This window comes from Physeter macrocephalus, chromosome 7 (genome assembly GCF_002837175.3).
Source record: "Physeter macrocephalus isolate SW-GA chromosome 7, ASM283717v5, whole genome shotgun sequence".
Classification (NCBI taxonomy): Eukaryota; Metazoa; Chordata; class Mammalia; order Artiodactyla; family Physeteridae; genus Physeter; species Physeter macrocephalus.
This window is the reverse complement of record NC_041220.1, coordinates 32,940,454-32,959,853: the sequence shown is the minus strand read 5'-3', so window position 1 is coordinate 32,959,853 and position 19,400 is coordinate 32,940,454. Positions and strand designations below refer to the sequence as shown.

Below are 19,400 nucleotides of genomic sequence, written 5' to 3'. Positions count from 1 at the left end.
AGAGAGAGAGGGAGAGAGAGAGGGAGAGAGAGAGAGAGAGAGAGAGAGAGAGAGAGAGAGAGACGGAGGGAGAGAGAGAGAGAGAGAGAGAGAGAGAGACGGAGGGAGGGATATTGAGATCTATGTTAAGGAATTGTCTCATGTGATTGTGGAAGCCTCCAAAATTTGCAGGCTGGCAGGTGGAGACCCAGATAAGAGTTGATGTTGCAGTTTGAGTCCAAAGGCAGTCTGCTGGCAGTATTCCCTCTTCCTCTAGGGAGGTCCTTTCTTTTTTTCTATTAAAGCCTTCAACTGTTAGGATGAGGCACCCACATTATGAAGGGTAATTTGTTATATTCAAAGTCTGCTGATTTAAGTGTCAGAGTAAGTGCTGACCTCATAGAATGATTTGGGAAATATTCCCTACTCTTTAATTTTCTTGAAGAGTTTGTATAGAATTATTATTATTTATTCTTTAAGTGTTTGCTAAAATTTACCAGTGAAGTTAGCTAGGAGTGGAATTTTCTTTGTAGGGATGTTTTTAGCTACAAATTCAATTTTCTTAACAGATATAGAGCTGTTTAGGTTATCTGTTTATTCTTTGATAAGTATTGGTAAGTTTCTGTCTATCAAGGAATTGTCTGTTTCATTTAAACTGTCAAATTTATTGATGTAAAGTTGTTCCTTTATTTTCATTTAAATATCTGCAAAACCTGTAGTGATTTTACCTCTCTCATTTCTGACACTAATAATTTTTCTTCTTTCTTTTATCCAAATCAGTTTGGCTAGAGGTTAATCAAATTTATTCATTGTCACTGTTTTGAGATCTTCCTTCTTTTTGAATATAGGTATTTAGTGCTTTAAATTTCTTCCTAAGCACTTTCAGTTTAATGTCATTTTTATTCAGTTCGAAATACTTTTTTCTTTTCATTTCTTGTTTTGTCCATGTGTTATTTAGAAGTGTGTTCCAGAGATCTTTTTATGTTTGAATTTTAATTTTTTTTTTTAATCGTTAATCCCTGGGCTTCCTATGCTAACTTGGCCATGGGATTCTTTTCTTTTTTAAAAAATATTTATTTATTTATTTGGCTGCATATGGTCTTAGTTGCAGCATGCAGACTCTTAGTTGTGGCATGTGGGATCTAATTCCCTGACAGAGGATCGAACTCTAGCCCTGTGCATTGGGAGCGTGGAGTCTTAGCCACTGGACCACCAGGGAAGTCCCTGTTTGAATTTTAATTTAATTTCATTTTGGTCTATGAGGATCTTTGTATGACTTGAGTCCTTTAAAATTTATTGAGACTTGCTTTATGGTCCAGCATATGGTATATCTGGGTAAATGTTCCATGCGCACCAGAAAAGTACATGTATTTTGATGTTGTTTTGATGTTGTTGGATGGATAGTCTATAAGTGTCAAGTAGGCTAAGTTGGTTGATACCGTTTTTCAAATCTTCTGTGCCATTACTGCTTCTTTGTCTACTTGTTCTGTCATTTATTGAGATATGATTATTGAAATCTCTGACTATAAATATGCTTTTTTCTCTTTTTCTTTCTTTGTATTTTTATTAGTTTTTGCTTCAGGTATTTTAACTCAGATATTAAGTATATCTATATTGAGGATTTTTATGTCTTGTTGGGGAATTAATGCTTTTATAATTATGTTTTTTCCTTTTTTTCCACCTGGAAATGTTTCTTGATCTGAAATCTACTTAGTTTGATATTTATATGGCTAATCCAGCTTTCTTTTGCTCTGTGTTTGCATGGTATATCTTTTTTTCCATTTTAATTTATCTATATCTTTATAGTTAATTGAATTTCTTATGTACACAGTATGATGGCTAATTTTGTATCAACTGGCTGGGCCATAGTTCCTTGATATTTGGTCAGACATTATCCTGGATATTTTTGTGAAATCATTTTTTTTTTTTTTTTTTTTTTTTGCTGTACACGGGCCTCTCACTGTTGTGGCCTCTCCCGTTGTGGAGCACAGGCTCCGGACGCGCAGGCTCGGCCACGGCTCATGGGCATAGCCGCTCCGCGGCATGTGGGACCGGGGCATGAACGCGTGTCCCCTGCATCGACAGGCGGACTCTCAACCACTGCGCCACAAGGGAAGCCCGTGAAATCGTTTTTTGAATGTGGTCAACATTTAAGTTGGCAGACCTTGAGTATAGCAGGTTACCATCCATAATGTGGGTGGGCCTATCAAATCAGTTGAAGGCATTAATAAAATAAAAAGGAATTCTGCCAACACAGTGCCTTTGGACTTGGGTTATATTTTCCTCAATCTCCAGAGTACTTGTCTATCCTGCAGATTTTGGACTTAGCCTCCACAGTTGTGTGAGCCAGTTCTTTAAAATAAATATCTGTCTCTCTCTCTATACAAAACCTGTTGGTTCTCCTTCTATAGAAAACAATGACTAATACACACAGCGTAGTTGGATGTTTTATTTTTTTAAAATGTACTCTGAGACACTTAGTCTTTTCATTGTGTTTTGACTATTTACTTGTAATGTAATTATTGATATAGCTTTATTTTCATCTAGTGTTTTATTATTTATTTGTCTCAGTATAATTTTTCTTTTGTTTTTCCTTTGCTTTGTATTTGTATTCTTTTAGAATTCTTAGAAAATTAATTTCTATTAGGTTTTGGATCTATCTCTTTGTGTAAATTTTTATTGGCTGCTTTAGAGATTTCACAGTATACCTAGAGTTAATATTCTGCGTCTTCAAATAAAATATAGAACCACTGCAAGTATATTGATACCTTTAAGCTCCACCATTGTTCCTTTTTGTATCTAATGTGTCATAAGCCTCTCTAGACAATGTTATAATTTTTAATTTCACTTGTAATATGTAGTTTAAAGCATTTAAGAGGAGAAAAAACTTATGTTTATTCAGATATCTACAATTCTTTTACTCTTAATTTGTGAAGGAAGCATTTCTTGTTGAGTAGTTTTGCTGGAAACATGATTTCTTAGTTTTTCTTCTGAAAATGCTTTTATTTGGCCTTTGCCCAAGGATGTTTTTGCTGCATGTAGAATTCTGTTTCTACTTTTTGTTCTTTCAATACTTTAAACTATTTTCCTGCTGTCTGCTGGCCTCCATGATTTCTAAGAAGAAACCTATGATAAATCAAATCTTTCTTTGCTAAATATAATGTATTAGATTTTTATATTTGCTTTCAGGACACATTCTTTCGTTTTCCCCCAACCATACTCCCTGAAATTTCATTTTCTTTGTTTTTATAACCAAGTCTGAGAAGTTTTATGCTCTTATTTAAAAATATTTTTTGTTTCAGGTGTATCTTTCTCTTTTATTTTGGATTTCTAGTGACTTGAATATTAGAGGTTTTAATGCACATCTCCCTCAGCTTCTTTTTAGTTTATTTCAATCATTTTTGTCTCTGTTCTTCAGATTTGATACTTTCTATTGATATAGAAATTTGACATTTATGATAAACTTGATCTTCAAGTTTATAAACTTTTTCTTTGTTTTTTATATTTTGATGTTGAGCCCATCTCATGAATACTTCAGCTCTTGTACATTTCAGTTGTATAATTTCAATATAGTTAATTTTTATACTTTCTTTCTTTTGATGAGAACTTTATTTTCTGATCCACTTAGACTGTGTTTACCTTTACCTTCTGGAGCATAGTTGTAATAGCTTTAAAATCTTTGTGTGATAATCGCAAGAATTGCCTATCCCATCAGCATCTGTTCATTGTGTTTTCCCATGAGAAATTGTCACATTTTCTTTGTTCTTTGTACATTAAGTGTTTTTTAATCTATCATGGATGTTGTGTTATCATTTTTAAAAATCAACCCTGGGACTTGTTATGATCTGTTAACAAATGTTGATTTGTTTTGTTTTGTTTTATTTTAGCAAGAAGGGTCAGACTGCAAGTTCTACCTGTCATTTGTGGATGGTGGTTCTAATGGCATTTCATTTTTAAAACCTCTCTTGTCTTGCTTTGGGTTTTTCTTGTACATGCACTACTCAGGGATTAGGCTGAGAATTGGGTGATAATTCAGGTCTTCTTTCGATTTAGAATTTTAAATTATTATTTTGGTCTGAGTGCCCCCATACTTCGCATCTCTTGGGTCAGTTTAGGGCTTTTGCAGGTTTTTACACAGATTTTGATGATCCTTCTCTCCTGTTTGCTCCTATTCATGACTCTCTCTAGCCTATAAGTACCCATTTCCTTAGTTCCTCTAACCAGAAGGACAGTTTTTCTCAGAATATTAGCTGCCTGAACTTCTGAGAGAAACGAACTCTGAGACAGGGACCCACTTATGGGTCAGATTTACAAAAGAAACTTGAAAATTGAGACTCTTACCTCTGAAATGGGTAATCTGCAAGTATTAACTCCCCTACACCAATGCACCTAGTTTTGTTTAGTCTTTGGAGTACTTAGGAGGTTGCTTTTTGTGTTTTTTTCTATAGTTGTGGTTCTAATACACAAGATAGAAAGGCTGTATTATCCTTACTCCATTTTGGTTAGTCAAGGTATCTATTAAGTTCTTTGGCCTATTTTTAAAAAAATCCAGTTGTTTGTTTTCTTATTGTTGAGTTTTAGAGTTCTTTGCATATTTTGGATAACAGTGCTTTATCAGATGTTTCCTTTGCAAGTATTTTCTCTTAGTCTATGCCTTGTCTTCTAATTCTCTTGATACAGTCTTTTGCAGAGCAGTTTTTAATTTTAATGAAGTCCAGCTAATCAGTTATTTTTATTGTGGATCATGTCTTTGGTGTTGTAAGTAAAAAGGTATCACCATACCCAAGGTCATCTAGGTTTTCTCCTCTGTTGTGTTCTAGGAGTTTTATGGTTTTGCATTTTACATTGAGGTCCATTTTAAGTTAATTTTTTAAAAAATTTTATTTTATTTATTTTTTTATACAGCAGGTTCTTATTAGTCATCCACTTTATACCCATCAGTGTATACATGTCAATCCCAATCTCCCAGTTCAGCACACCCCCACCCCCACCCCCTGCAGCTTTCCCCTGTTGGTGTCCATACATTTGTTCTCTACATCTGTGTCTCAGTTTCTGCCCTGCAAACCGGTTCATCTGTACCATTTTTCTAGGTTCCACATATATGCATTAATATACGATATTTGTTTTTCTTTTTCTGACTTACTTCACTCTGTATGACAGTCTCTAGATCCATCCATGTTTGAGTTAATTTTTATGAAGGGTGTAAAGTCTGTGTCTGGATTCCTTTGTTGGATGTGGATGTCCTGTTGTTTCAGCATCATTTGTTGAAAAGAATATCTTTGTTCATTGTCTTGCTTGTGTTCCTCTTTTGTCAAAGATTGGTTAACTAGATTTATGTGGGTCTATTTCTAAGCTCTCTGTTGATCTATTTGTGTATTCTTTTACCAGTACCACACTATCTTTTTTTTTTTTTTTTTTGTGGTATGCGGGCCTCCCTCTGTTGCGGCCTCTCCCGTTGCCGAGCACAGGCTCCGGACGCGCAGGCTCAGCGGCCATGGCTCACGGGCCCAGCCGCTCCGCGGCATGTGGGATCCTCCCAGACTGGGGCGCGAACCCGGTTCCCCTGCATCGGCAGGCGGACGCGCAACCACTGCGCCACCAGGGAAGCCCCTGACCACACTATCTTGATTAGTGTAGCTTCACAGTAAGTCTTGAAGTCAGGTAGCATCAGTAGCACTAATATTCTGTAGGGATAGCCCTGCTTTCATTTCTGATATTAGTAAATTACATCCTTTCTCTTTTTTCTTAGCTTGGATAGAAGCTTACTGATTTTATTGATCTTTTTGAAGAAGCAGCTTTTGGTTTTGTTGATTTTCTCTATTGATTTTTTATTTTCTATTTTATTGATTTCTACTCTACTACTTATTATTTTTCTTCTGCTTACCTTGAATTGAATTTTCTCTTCCAGGTGTCCTAGAGTGAAAACTTACGTTATTGATTTCAGATCTTTCTTCTTTTCTAATATATGCATTCAGTGCTATAAATTTTCCTGTAAACACTGCTTTTGCAACATCCCAGAGATTTTTATAAGTAGTGCTTTCATTTTCATTTCGTTGAAAATACTTTTAATTTTTTGAGATTTCTTCTTTGACCCACATGCTATTTAGAAGTATGTTGTTTAATCTCCAAGTATTTTGGGGTTTTTCAGTTATCTTTCTGTTACTGATTTCTAATTTAATTCCATTGTGGTCTGAGAGCAAACTTTATATAATTTCCAATCTTTATATTTGTTGATTATGTGTGTTGTATGGCCCTGGATGTGGTCTACTTGGTGAATGTTCCATGTGAGCTGGAGAAAAATGTGTATCCTACTATTGTAGAATGAAGTAGTCTATAGATGTCAGTTATATCCTGTTGATTGATGGTATTTTTGAGGTTAACTGTGTCCTTAACTGATTTTCTGCCTGCTGGATCTGTCCATTTTTGAGAAAGGGGTTCTGCAATCTTCAACTATGATAATAGATTCATCTGTTTCTCCTTGCAGTTCTGTCCATTTTTGCCACACAGTTTTAGGCTCTATAGTTAAGTGCATGCATGTTAAGGATTGTTATGTCATATTGGAGAATTGACCCTTTTATCATGATGTAATGCCCTTCTTTATCCCTGATAACTTTCCTTACATTGAAGTCTTCTCTGTCTGAAATTAATATAGCTGCTCTTGCTTTTTGATTAGTGTTAAATTAACGTGGTATATTTTTCTCCATTCATTTACTTTTTATCTATATGTGTCTATATTTAAAGTGGGTTTCTTGAAGACAACATGTAGTTGATAAACAAGTTTTTAAATGTCAGAAATGTATATTAAATTCATCCGTATCTTACTTGAAGGTAGGTTTAAAATTATGTGACTATATGAAAAAATATACACGAGTATATCTTAGGTATTTACTTTTGAAATATATACTCATAGTAATTTGTTTTTAATTTTTATTTATTCAGAGTTATCTATAAACTTATGGCATCAAAAAGTGAAGGAATCAGAGTACAAGCTCTCAAGGCAATGGGCTATTTTTTAAAACACCTCGCTCCAAAGTGAGTATGCATGAAATCTAAAATGGACTGTTGTATATTACATATTTATTTTATAAATCTTGGGAATAGTATTTACGTTCTGTGGTTCCTCTAGTCTATCTTCTATTTATTTTTATTCATAAAATGCTATATAAATTTAATCCCATTTCTACACGTTAAAAATAAAGTAGGGAACAGGAGTATATTGTTTATGTTTTTATTTAAATTTTCCTTTTTTTTGTTTATTGTAAGAATACATTTGTATAAGTTGAATTCTAGGTAAATCTAGGTAGTAACTTCATTTCAGGTGGCTTGATCATTATTTGCTTTATACTATAAAGGTAACATAGTAACCTGGTTATTTGTCACATACTGTGTTCTGCTATATGTGTAACTAAAAACTGAAACTCCCATGTTTCCTTTTGTCTTAGCTGAATACAAATATTCATGTCCTACCTATTGTGCCTTATACCAGAAATGGACACCACCAAATTTGTCCAAAATGAACAATTTTGGTGGTAGAAAAGTATTGGTAAACTTGTAATCTTTATTTTGAATCCAGCTGGCTGACTGTAAATAAAGTTTCATTGGAACACAGCCACAGTCATTTATTTGCTTGTTATCTATGGCTGTTTATACATTATAACAGCAGTGTTGATTTGTTGCTACAGAGAACATATGGTCCACAAAACCTAAAATATATAATATCTGGCCATTTGCAGAAAACATTTGATAAACCCAGGGGTAGAATTAAGTTTGTGATCCTTCAGTTTCTAAAGTTTTGCTTGGAAGTTTAATTTTAGTATTGATATATTTATCTTCACAGTATTCGTTTAAAAATTCTCTTGCATGTCTTCTACCTTTTCTTCCACATTGTTTTTCTACTTTACTTCGTCGGCTTTAGATTATTATTTATGGTAGAGCTTAGCTCATGGCTAATGGAGAGAAGCAGCTAGTTAATAAATAATTGTTTTAAAGATTTTGGTGACAGTTTTTGCTGTGCTGTGGCATAGCCAGTCATATTTTTTTAAAACTTTAATTGTGGCTATATATTTGTAGTTTGTATTTCTCTATTAAAGATTTTGTGGCCTTATAAGTTGTAGGTCTAAGAAAATTGGGGGCATTATTGAGTTAGAATTTGTTAATAATGTGAAAAACATTTTTGTGTCTCCTTCATCAGCGTGCATACTAAATAGTGAATAATAAAACTCTGCATTTGATTTTCTTTTTTCTATGTAATTGCAGAAGAAAAGCTGAAGTCATGCTTGGACATGGATTGTTTTCATTGCTAACTGAAAGACTCATGCTTCAGACAAATTTAATCACAATGACCACATATAATGTCCTGTTTGAGGTAGGAATGTAGTTAGAATTTAATCTTCCTAATTTCTCATGAAAATACCTGTATAATTGAGATGATAGTGTCTAGATGAAATAAGATCATTTAGGTTTGATCTACGATTTTGAAACTAGTTATATAAAGGAAATGTGGCTACATCTTAATAAATCTATTATTCGGTGAATTTCTAAACAGTGTGGACATCTCTGTTTAAGTGTTTTCTCCATTGTATTGGCTGTTTGATGTCTGTCTTTTAAAAAAAAATATTTATTTATTTATTTATTTTTGGCCGTGTTGGGTCTTCGTTGCTGCATGCGGGCTGTCTCTAGTTGCAGCGAGCGGGGACTACTCTTTGTTGCGGTGCGAAGGCTTCTCATTGCACTGGCTTCTCGTTGCAGAGCATGGGGTCTAGGTGTGTGGGCTTCAGTAGTTGTGGCGAGCGGGCTCAGTAGTTGTGGCTCATGGGCTCTAGAGTGCAGGCTCAGTAGTTGTGGTGCACGGGCTTAGTTGCACCTCAGCATTTGGGATCTTCCCAGCCCAGGGCTTGAACCCTTGTCCCCTGCGTTGGCAGGCAGATTCTTAAGCACTGTGCCACCAGGGAAGTCCCAATGTCTGATTTTATAATCAAGTAAAAGTAGAATTATAATGTTGAAATTATTTATTGCATATAATGCAAGAGATATTTAGCATGACAATACTGGACTGTATACTTAATGTTGCTTAGTGTTGTACTTAAAGTTCATAAATAGTGATGGTAATACAGTGATTATGCTAATACAATCTATTGTTTCACTTCTGTAGATTCTTATAGAACAGATTTGTACTCAGGTGATACATAAACAGCATCCAGATCCTGATTCTTCAGTTAAGATACAAAATCCTCGTACGTATTTAACATACTTTTATTTATTTTTTTGATACTTGCTTTTTGTTTTTCCACCTTTATTGTAATATAATTGACATAGAACATTGTGTACTTTTAAGATGTACAATCTAATAACTTGATATATGTATATGTTGTGAAGTGATTACCACAGTAAGGTTAGTTAACGCATCCATAGCTTCACACAGTTATAATTTTTGGTGTGTTACGTGTAGTGAAAACTTTTAAGATCGACTCCCTTAGCAACTTTCAGATACATGATACGGTATAGTTAACCATGGTCTCCAGGTTATACATTATATACACAGAGCTTATTCACCTTATAACTGGAAGTTTGTACTCTTTGACCACCTTCTCCCATTTCTCCCACTCCCTTCCCTTTTATACTTTTATAAGTAGATTTTGCTACTAAAAAAGGAAAATCACTGAAGAACCTGAAGTTGGTATTGTTGAAAACACATTGTTCAAATAATATTTCATTATAGGCATTAATATAATACTAGTTTTATTTGTGTTTGATGTTGACTATAACTTCACATTGACTTTAGGTTATGTGGAAATGTTTATATAGAGGTTTTGAAGAATTATATGCATAAGGTCTTGGTTTTTTAATATATGTTCAGATTTTTGGTAAAGTTTTGATTGCACTATTTAGTGATGTCAGGCTAAGTTACACGGACCATGGAGGTAGCTTTCATCTTAAATTACTGTCAAGTTAAGAATACCAAGTTTGGAATTGAAAAATTTCCATCTTCTTTATTGTTTATGCACTTAGTCTTGGTTAACAGTCTTTTCTTTTGATATTTAGAGTTCTTAAACACTTATAAAATGTGTACATTTCTCGTCTTGCTTTTTAAGATTACTGATATTAAAATAACTGATTTGTAGAGTTTCAAAATTTAATTACTTTTTGTGTGGTGAGTTATGGTCATGTTTATGGTACTCTATTTCAGTACTAATTTTAAAAACACATGTCACATGGTTAATTTTTCTCAGCCTTTAGGGAGATGTGATGTCATTATTTTAGAGAGTAAAAAAGGAAAATACCTTTTATTTTATTTTATTATTTTTAAAATATTTATTTATTTATTTGACGGCAACCGAGTCTTAGTTGTGGCACATGGGATCTTCACTGCGGCGTGTGGAATCTTTTTTTTAGTTGGCATGTGGCATCTTTAGTTGCGGCATGCGGATCTTTTAGTTGTGGCATGCAGGATCTAGTTCCCTGATCAGGGATCGAACCCAGGCCCCCTGCATTGGCAGCGCAGAGTCTTAACTGCTGGACCACCAGGGAAATCCCGAAAATACCTTGATTTTATATATATAATATAAAATATATTTTATGTAGCTGTGGAAAAATGACTTATTAAAGTAAGAATTTTAAAATATATTATCTATGTAATATACTGGCAGAAAAGGTAGGCAGTGTAATGTGGTGTTTAAAAACATAGGTCGTCTAGCCTTTCAATATTGTCTACATGTCTTAATAGTTATGTGATTTTTGGGTAAATTAATTTAGGTGTTCCTTAGTTTTCTTGTCTCTAAAATGGGGATAATAATAGTATCAACCTATCATTGTATAAGGATTAAATGTATTAATACCTGTATTTTCTTAAATATTGTGTCTCACAATAGTATATCCTCAAAATTAGTGGCTCTTATTATCATCATTATCATTATTATGATTATCATTGTGCAGGTAGAGAAAATTTGAATTTGTCATTAGAAGAATTCAGAAATTGCTCCTAAAATATCATTAAATTTTATGATAAAGTAACTTCATATCTGATATTTTGAACTTGTTGCTTCAGAATCACCAAAAACCTTGGCAAAATGCTGGTTTAGAATTCCTCAATTTTTAATTGGGTAAAACTTTGACATATTATTTAATTTTAAGTTCAGGGTTATAACTGTTTTTGTTTCTTTAAAGTTCCATATCTCAGTAGTAAAAGAATTTCTTAAAGTTAGTACTAGAAATTTATACAGCATTATATTTAAGACCATTATGGTAGCAGTTTTATTTGTTCGGGGTGTTAAATAGGTTTTAATTTCCTTTTGATTTTTTTGTATCTAATTTTAGATTTAGAATTATGGAAGCAAATCTTGATAGCTTTTAAAATTCACAATGATAAAGGAAAGAGTATGTGCATAGTATAGATTTTGTTGAAGAAGCTGAGAATTTATTCTCTTTTCTGAGATTTTGACTATATACAGATATTTTTAAGGTCAGTTTTACTAACTGGCAGAGATAAGGGAGAGGTCTTTGCAATTTTACCATCATTTAATCGTTTATAATATAATTTGATGTATTATAACCTTTTAAAATTTAGCTTTACACATTCTAATGACGAAATTAAAAAATCCCTTTCTTGTTTATGGATGTTTTCATAAACATAAGCAAATCTTGATAGCTTTTAAAATTCACAATGATAAAGGAAAGAGTATGTGCATAGTATAGATTTTGTTGAAGAAGCTGAGAATTTATTCTCTTTTCTGAGATTTTGACTATATACAGATATTTTTAAGGTCAGTTTTACTAACTGGCAGAGATAAGGGAGAGGTCTTTGCAATTTTACCATCATTTAATCGTTTATAATTTAATTTGATTTATTATAACCTTTTAAAATTTAGCTTTACACATTCTAATGATGAAATTAAAAAATCCCTTTCTTGTTTATGGATGTTTTCATAAACATGTATTGTCAGTTGTCAGTCTTGGCTGCAGATGATTTTTTTTATAACACAGAAGAGGATGTTTTCAGGAGACATTTATGTCAGGGAAATGAAAGAAATTGAAATATACTGATGATATTACATTATGAATTTTTTGTAATGTTTTGTTTTTTACTAGTTTATGAATTGTCTTACAGAGATACTAAAAGTAATTGCAACCCTACTTCGAAATTCTCCCCAGTGCCCAGAGAGCATGGAAGTTCGCAGAGCCTTTCTTTCTGACATGATTAAACTTTTTAATAACAGCAGAGAAAATAGAAGGTAAGCAGGATCAGAAAGCATTTATTTACAATATTCAAGTCTAGCTTTGAATAAGCCCATTTTTTCTAAGAAAAATTGCTTTAAATACCATGAAATGAATTTTCTATATGCTTTTTTCATTAAGGTATACAAGTAATGTACCATACAGTTAATTGAGCTTTCAATACCACATTGTTTGTTTTCGATGCATAATAAAGCTGGTTGTTTTGTTTATTTTGTTTTAAACTTTTACTTTTTTAGAATTCTTTCGGGTGATTTATTTTTTTATGTAATTCCAAGTCCTCTTACAATTTTCAGGAGCTTGCTACAGTGTTCTGTGTGGCAAGAGTGGATGCTTTCTCTCTGCTATTTTAATCCTAAGAATTCAGATGAGCAAAAGATAACAGAAATGGTATATGCCATATTCCGAATCCTACTTTACCATGCAATCAAATATGAGTGGGGTGGCTGGCGTGTGTGGGTAGACACCTTATCAATCACACATTCAAAGGTAAGTTTTTAAAAATGAAAGTGTATTTTAGCATTTTAAATGTCTGTAATTTTGAGATTTATTCTTCAGCAAAATTTGATATACTTAAAATCAAGGAAAAAAGGCAGATTATTCTCTGGAAATGCAGTGAAGTTAACAACTAAAAAAGGGAATAACTAAAAAGAAATATAAAGTATTTCCAACTTCTTCTCTATCAAAATAGTTTTTTTCCAAATGTCATTTTCATGCGTGCTTAAGTTGATAAAGTGAAACCTTATAACACAGCATGAAGGAGTTTATATTTTCAAGTAGCCATTTTCAAGATATGGGTCTCTGAAATTTGTAGTATTTTGAAGCTTTTTGAACACAAGGTGGCGCACAATATTCAAAGATGAGAAGTTATTTTAGTAGTATAAGGTGGTTGACTAAACAGAAAAAGCTCTGGCTAATTTTGCCTTTGCTCATGTTGCAGTAAGTTAAAGAACTGGTTTGGAAGAATCACTAATCTCTCTCTTTTTTTAAACTTAGCCGGTGTTAGTTAGTTATTTATGTATAGCTTTTGTTTAAAAATATTAATGAAATGTCCTAGACATACAAAAAGGTATAAGGAATAATGTACCTACCAGTGTTTATGGAATTGGGTTCCCTATCTCAGTTGCTTTGTCTACCATTTTCAACCCCTCTCTCTTCTTCCACTCACCTGAATTTGGTGTTTTCATTATTTCTATGTCTTATTTATGTTTTAACTATAGAAACACACAGACAACACACTAAAGAATTTTATTTTTCATGTGTATACTTAATATGAATGGTATTGTATTAAATGCATTTTCCTGCAACTTTCTGTTTTTACTTATCATTGTTTGAGATTCATCCATATTGACCAATGTAGTTGGTCAATTTTCTCAATTGTATGTATTCCATGGTATGACTTTATCTGCTTACCAGCTGATGAGCATTTTTGATGCGTTTTGTATATATTGGGAAGTTTCTCTCTATATATGTTCCTAGAAGTGGAATTGATGATTTGTAGGGTGCAGATGTTAAACATTACAAGGTAATACAATTCCTTTTCCAAAGTGGTATATCAGTTTACATTCTTGCCAGCAATGTATAAATTCTCATGGCTTCATATCACCTTATCACTTGTTATGGCTAGAGTTTAAAAAATTTTGCAAATTTGATGAATTTTAAATGCTGTGTTTCCATAATATTAATTTTCATTTTTTTGTTGTTTTGTGGTAGTTCTTCATGTATTCTTGGTCTTAATCCTTTGCTACCTATATTGTTTATGAATGTCTTCTGTCAATTTGTTGCTTGTCTGTTTATGTTTGGAGTTTTATGTTTGTGTCTTCTGAGGAAATTTTACATTTCAAATAATGTAGTAAAATTTATTAGTTTCTATTATGGTTTATGGTTTTTACATTTTGTTTAAGAAATCTCTGTATATACACAGAAGGAATATAGTTAACAAATAAATATTAATATTGATTATAAATTGACTAGAAGGATAAAGAACAGAATTGATAAATTTGGTATATCTTTTTTTTTTTTTTTTGGTATATCTTTAAATGTTTTATTGACTACCATAGTTATTACTCTGGAATATTTTGCCATTCTATTGGAATGTATTGTCATTTCCTAAATATATGTTTTTGGGTGTTTGAATAACTTTTAGCTATTTGTAAGTACTTAAGAGTTATTCATTCTTCTTCCTCCTTCTTCAGTGAGAGGAAGCTGTGTTATTATCATAAGGATTTACAAAGATATCTTAGATTGGAAGATATTACTCTGCAGATTTATGTTTGAGAATAATCCAGTGCTAAATGAGGCAAAGTTGTGATTTTATAAAATGGCTTTGTTTTAGTCACTACATTTTTAAGCTGACCAGTTTATTCTAAGGCAGGGTTCAGCCAAGCATGGCCTGAGGGCCAAATCTGGCCTGGCCTGTTTCTGTAAATAAATTTTTATTGAAATACAGCCACCTGTATTTTTTTATGTATTTTCTAAGACTGCTTTCATGTTAAAAGCATTGAGTATTTGTGACAGAGACTCTTTGGCTCCCAAGCCTAAAATATTTACTATTTGGAACTTTACAGAAATACTTTGCCACCTCTTGTCTAACTTATTTTAGTTTGTGCTGATGCCCAGCTGTTCTGGTTTCGGTTGTAGTGGGCTTTTGCAGTCTGGACTGATTTTCTGCTAGTATTATTTTTCCCTTTACAAGAGTTAATGAGAAAAACGGTTGAGTTTTGGTTTCACGTAATTTGGATTGGACTTCAGGTATATCTGGGAGAATTCTCGGTTAGGGAAGTGCCCATATAAATTAGATTTAAAAAATTTTCTACATGTTCTATGTTAATTCAGCACTTTTGTATACACTCCAGTTTGTCGCATCCTTAGGAAGAATGGCTAAAGGAATGTAACCTTTAGAGCAGTAATTGTTGAAGTACAGCCTGAAGACCTTGGGAGCCCAGGAGACCATTTCAGGGAGTGGTGAGGTCCTCCTTTTCCAGCTACATATCTAGAGGATGGATTTTTTTCATGTACTGCAACCAAAACAATATAATACAACAGATTGAGTGCAAAAACATATTAGAATGTAGCCATCTTCTATTAAACCAGAATTGAAAGAGATTTGCAAAAATATGAAATAATAGCATTCTTCTGATTATTATTATTTTTGTTTTGAAAAAGTCATTTTTCAAAAAATATGTTATTTATATTAACATATACTGGGTTTATTGCTTTTTTGAAATGAATTAATATTTGTAAAATTTCGTAGTTTTAATTTCTAATATGGTAGCTAGTAATAGACATACCCCATATAAATAAAGATTTTTGGGAGGCACCAGTACTTTGGATCCTGAGACTAAAATGCTTGAGAACTGCTGAAATGATAGGCTATTTAGGTCCAATAGCCTAGTCTCATCCACAAAACAAAAGAGTCAGACTTGGAGAAATCACAGGCACCTTTGAGCTATTGAGGATTTATGGCTAAATATTATATGCAGTCACCCGTCTATTTGTGTAAGTAATGAAGAGAACATGGGCTTTGGAGACAGGATAGTCTTGGGTTTGAATTCTGATTTATAGTCATTTTTAGTTGTGTAAACTCAGGGAAGTTTCTAAACTTTTCTTAACCATCAATGTCTAATCTAAAAATGGTAAATGTGGTAATATATGTGTATATCTGAAGTTAGGAGTTAATGAGTGAAATCACAGAAAATAGAATTAAATGACTATTTTCCTTTGTTATAGTTCTATCATTCTTCCTGTTAATTCTTTTGTTCTCATTCTTACTGCCAGCATACTAGTTAAGGCCCTAGTCACTTCATGTTTGGTATAAATACAGCTTTTAAAATGAAGAATTAATTACATCCAAAATAATTTGCATGGCATATATGCTATGAAGTGTTATAAAGGAAACTATGTGACTACCCGACTTAAAAAAGGTTCTCCCTTTCTAACACCCACCCTCCTCAACTCAAATCTAATCACCATTTTGAATTAGTGTTTATTATTCCCTTCTTGAAAAAGTTAAAAAAATGTATTCCTAAATAATATAATCTCTCATTTTACCTGTTTCTGTATTTTATGAAAGGGACGTAGTACTGTGTGAACTCTTCTCTTACTTATTTTTTCTCATCAAACCTTTTGTCTCTAAGATTCTTTTTTATTGTTACCTATAGCTTTGCTTCATTCATTTTCACTGCTGTGAATAATTCAGGTGCTCAAAGGCAAAGGTTTTAATACCCCCCTTCTCTCTTCTCTCTCTCCTTCTCCCCTACCCTCTTTCCCCCCACTTCCTCACTCCCTCTTTCCCCCCCATTTTCTTCCTCTTCCCAATCTCCAGCTAATCACCACCCATCCCCCTGCATTGGCATTGACTGTGGGTACCTGGTGCAGTCTGTGCTACCCTCTATCACTGCCTAGCTAGCTTGCTCCCTCTTTGCTTTTTCTCTGTTTCTTCTTTTGGCCACCATCTCCTTCTTTCCCATCCCTCTCCTTCTCTTTCTTTGTTTTTCCCTCCAGTGTTCTCTACCCTTTCTGTACCCCCTATCTTCTCTCTCCCCACCCCTCCCCAACCTCTTCTTTTTCTCTGTTTATATTTGTTTTGTCTCTGCTCCCTTCCCCCATCTCCCCTGTCTGTTGGTCAGACCCTCCATGGGCTCTCTTACTCATTTTCAGTCACTCTGTGTCTAGATCTTACTCCAGTGGCCCACCTCTTCTCTCCCCCTTTCTACCTTTATGTTTCCTCTTTTTGTTCTTAACACTCCTCCCTTTTGTTTTTCCTGTCTTCTTCTAGTTGAGTACCTTCAGGTTTACTACGAAAGATAGAAAGATGAATCAGGAACAGATCTTATCCTGAAAGAAGTTACTTTCTAATATGGGAGATAATACATGTACTGAAAGATAGGGCAGGAAGGAATAAGTGTCCTAGAAGAGAGATTCACAGTGAAAGGAGAGGGCCTTTGAGAGGTTTGTAGAATGGATGTCTTTTGACTACAACCTTGAAGGGTAATAAATAAGATTTGGGTACGTAGAGACTGGGGTGATGAGAATCACTGTTGGAGGAATTGGCATAAGCAAAGGTCCGTAGATGATGTCCCTGAGGGAAAAGCATGTGGAATTGTGTGGTTTGCTTGGGGGTGTGTAAAGTACATGAAGAAGAGCAGTCATGTGTCATATAGGAAGTGTAGACTAGTATTTATTTAAGCAAGTATGATCCTTTAATAGCTCTCATATTATATTGTTGGTCAAAAGTGGCTGTTAATAGTAAGCTTTCAGCAGGGATGAAGGGTTTTATACTTTGTCATATCTCCCGTAACTGTGTATAGTGCTGAGTGCTTGGCAGTTGCATGTTAAATATTTGTTTCAAATATTTGTTTCGGGAAGGAGGAGGAAGAACTACACTATCATTGTTTAGGGCTATTTGGTTCCACTGTCATGTGGCGCCATGCCACCCTGTGTGTGCCTTAGCGCCTCAGTCTTCTCTTATCCACGATCCAGGAAATAGCCGTAGCAGCTGTCTTTAAATTACTTATGTCAGAATCTATGTCTGTGTCTATCTGAGTCTGTGTCAGAATCACACACAGTATGTTTTAGGAATCATCTCATCAGAGGAACTTGGGATGTACATCTTATAGTTTCTTGGACCCCACCTCAGAATCTTAATCTGAATCTTGTGGTGTGTTCCTAGAAATCTGCATTTTAAAATAAGTCCTTCTTATGTACTCTGAATTTTGAGGGCCCCTCAGATTGTACAGGGAATTATTTTGACTAACTTTTATAAATTATCCCCTTCCCACTTTCACACTAAGATGCTAATAATAGTATACTCTTTAGAAAGCATAATGAAGATACAAGAATTCTATGTAAATTAAATATGGACCCCAGTTATGACCCCTTAATACATTTTTTATCATAAAGGAAAATGTATTTTTTCTTTCTGGGAGCATATTTTAAGGCACAGAAATTGTTAAAGGAAGAAATATAAACTACTTTTCTCACGAAGTATCTGAAATCAGTATTTTTTAGACTCAAATTTATACACAACAAACCCAAAACAGGCTTTACGTTTTCTGTGTGAATTTATATATATATAAAATTAGTTCATATTTTTCTTTACTCCAGTAACTTAGGGCTTTAAACAGATCTTAAAACCTTTGCAAGGAAAATAGTTACTTTACGGAGAGGCTTCTTTTGCCTTCTTTGAGCCAAGAACCAGTCTTTGACTCAAGTTTTAGGATTACAGTTATAAAATGGAGTAAACACTGATTAAGTTCATTGTATTTTATCTGAGTAAAACTGCACCTGTCCCTTTTTGCTGTTAAAGTATACTTTAAAGAATAAGTGCTAAAGCTTTACTTTACTCTATGAGGGGGAAAAGAAAAACTTAAAGTTACAAGTTGCTTCTTGTGATTTTCACCTTTAATTTTAATGTTTCATAAATGTCTTTCAGTTTTATTTCTCTTATGAATTTTCTTCATTGATTAAAAAGCTTTTTTTCTCTTTAATGAAGTTTATATAAAGTAATTTGAATGTAGCTATGTTAATTTTTTTTGAATTTTAATATCTTGATAAATGTTTTTAAAGTAAAATGGAAAACTTATACTCTAAAACTCTTCAAATCAATATTTAATAAAGTTTAGGATGGAACTGAAGTGATTCAGTAAGTAGGTGAACATTTTGTAGCATCCTGATAAAAGTTCTGCTGAAATTATTGGAACCAAATTTTTTCTCTGAAGATATTAATTCTAAAGGTTTACAAATATTTTAATGCATATAATACTGAAGTAATGTATATTTTTTCCTTTTTGCAGTCATTTAAAATCTTAGTATCACAAATTTATAACATGGTTCTTCATAAAGAACTGGTGTGTAAAAAACTAACATTGCAGAATTGGATAGCTTTTGCAGAGTTACATCAGGATACATGTAGCTGCTATAAAAAGCCAAAGAAACTCAATTGCAATTTTATTGTCCAGTTTGATAGATATCCTGCCACCTTTGTAGCAGGGAAGCTGTTTGTCACTGTATCCCTCTCCTCCAACAGCTGAACTAGGTTTTATAAGCAGTAATGGGCTCTTCTAGTGTAACTGTACCTTGTGTGTTTTCTAGGTTTTATTATTCCTCTTTTTCTTTACCTTTTTTTTTTTTTTTTTTTTGCGGTACGCGGGCCTCTCACTGTTGTGGCCTCTCCCGCTGTGGAGCACAGGCTC

At 33.4% G+C, this 19,400-nt stretch overlaps 1 protein-coding gene across 8 annotated transcripts in view; it reads left to right on the top strand.

The window, feature by feature from the left end:
* The window catches only part of LRBA (LPS responsive beige-like anchor protein), an 813,910-nt gene that overhangs the window by 152,476 nt on the left and 642,034 nt on the right, over nt 1-19,400 (top strand). For all 8 annotated transcript variants that reach the window (XM_055085920.1, XM_028491755.2, XM_055085924.1 and 5 more), the window contains exons 18-22: nt 6,919-7,011; nt 8,236-8,344; nt 9,131-9,212; nt 12,083-12,206; nt 12,504-12,696. In XM_055085920.1, the coding sequence (XP_054941895.1) occupies nt 6,919-7,011; nt 8,236-8,344; nt 9,131-9,212; nt 12,083-12,206; nt 12,504-12,696 (601 nt within the window). The remainder of the gene's footprint in view (nt 1-6,918; nt 7,012-8,235; nt 8,345-9,130; nt 9,213-12,082; nt 12,207-12,503; nt 12,697-19,400) is intronic.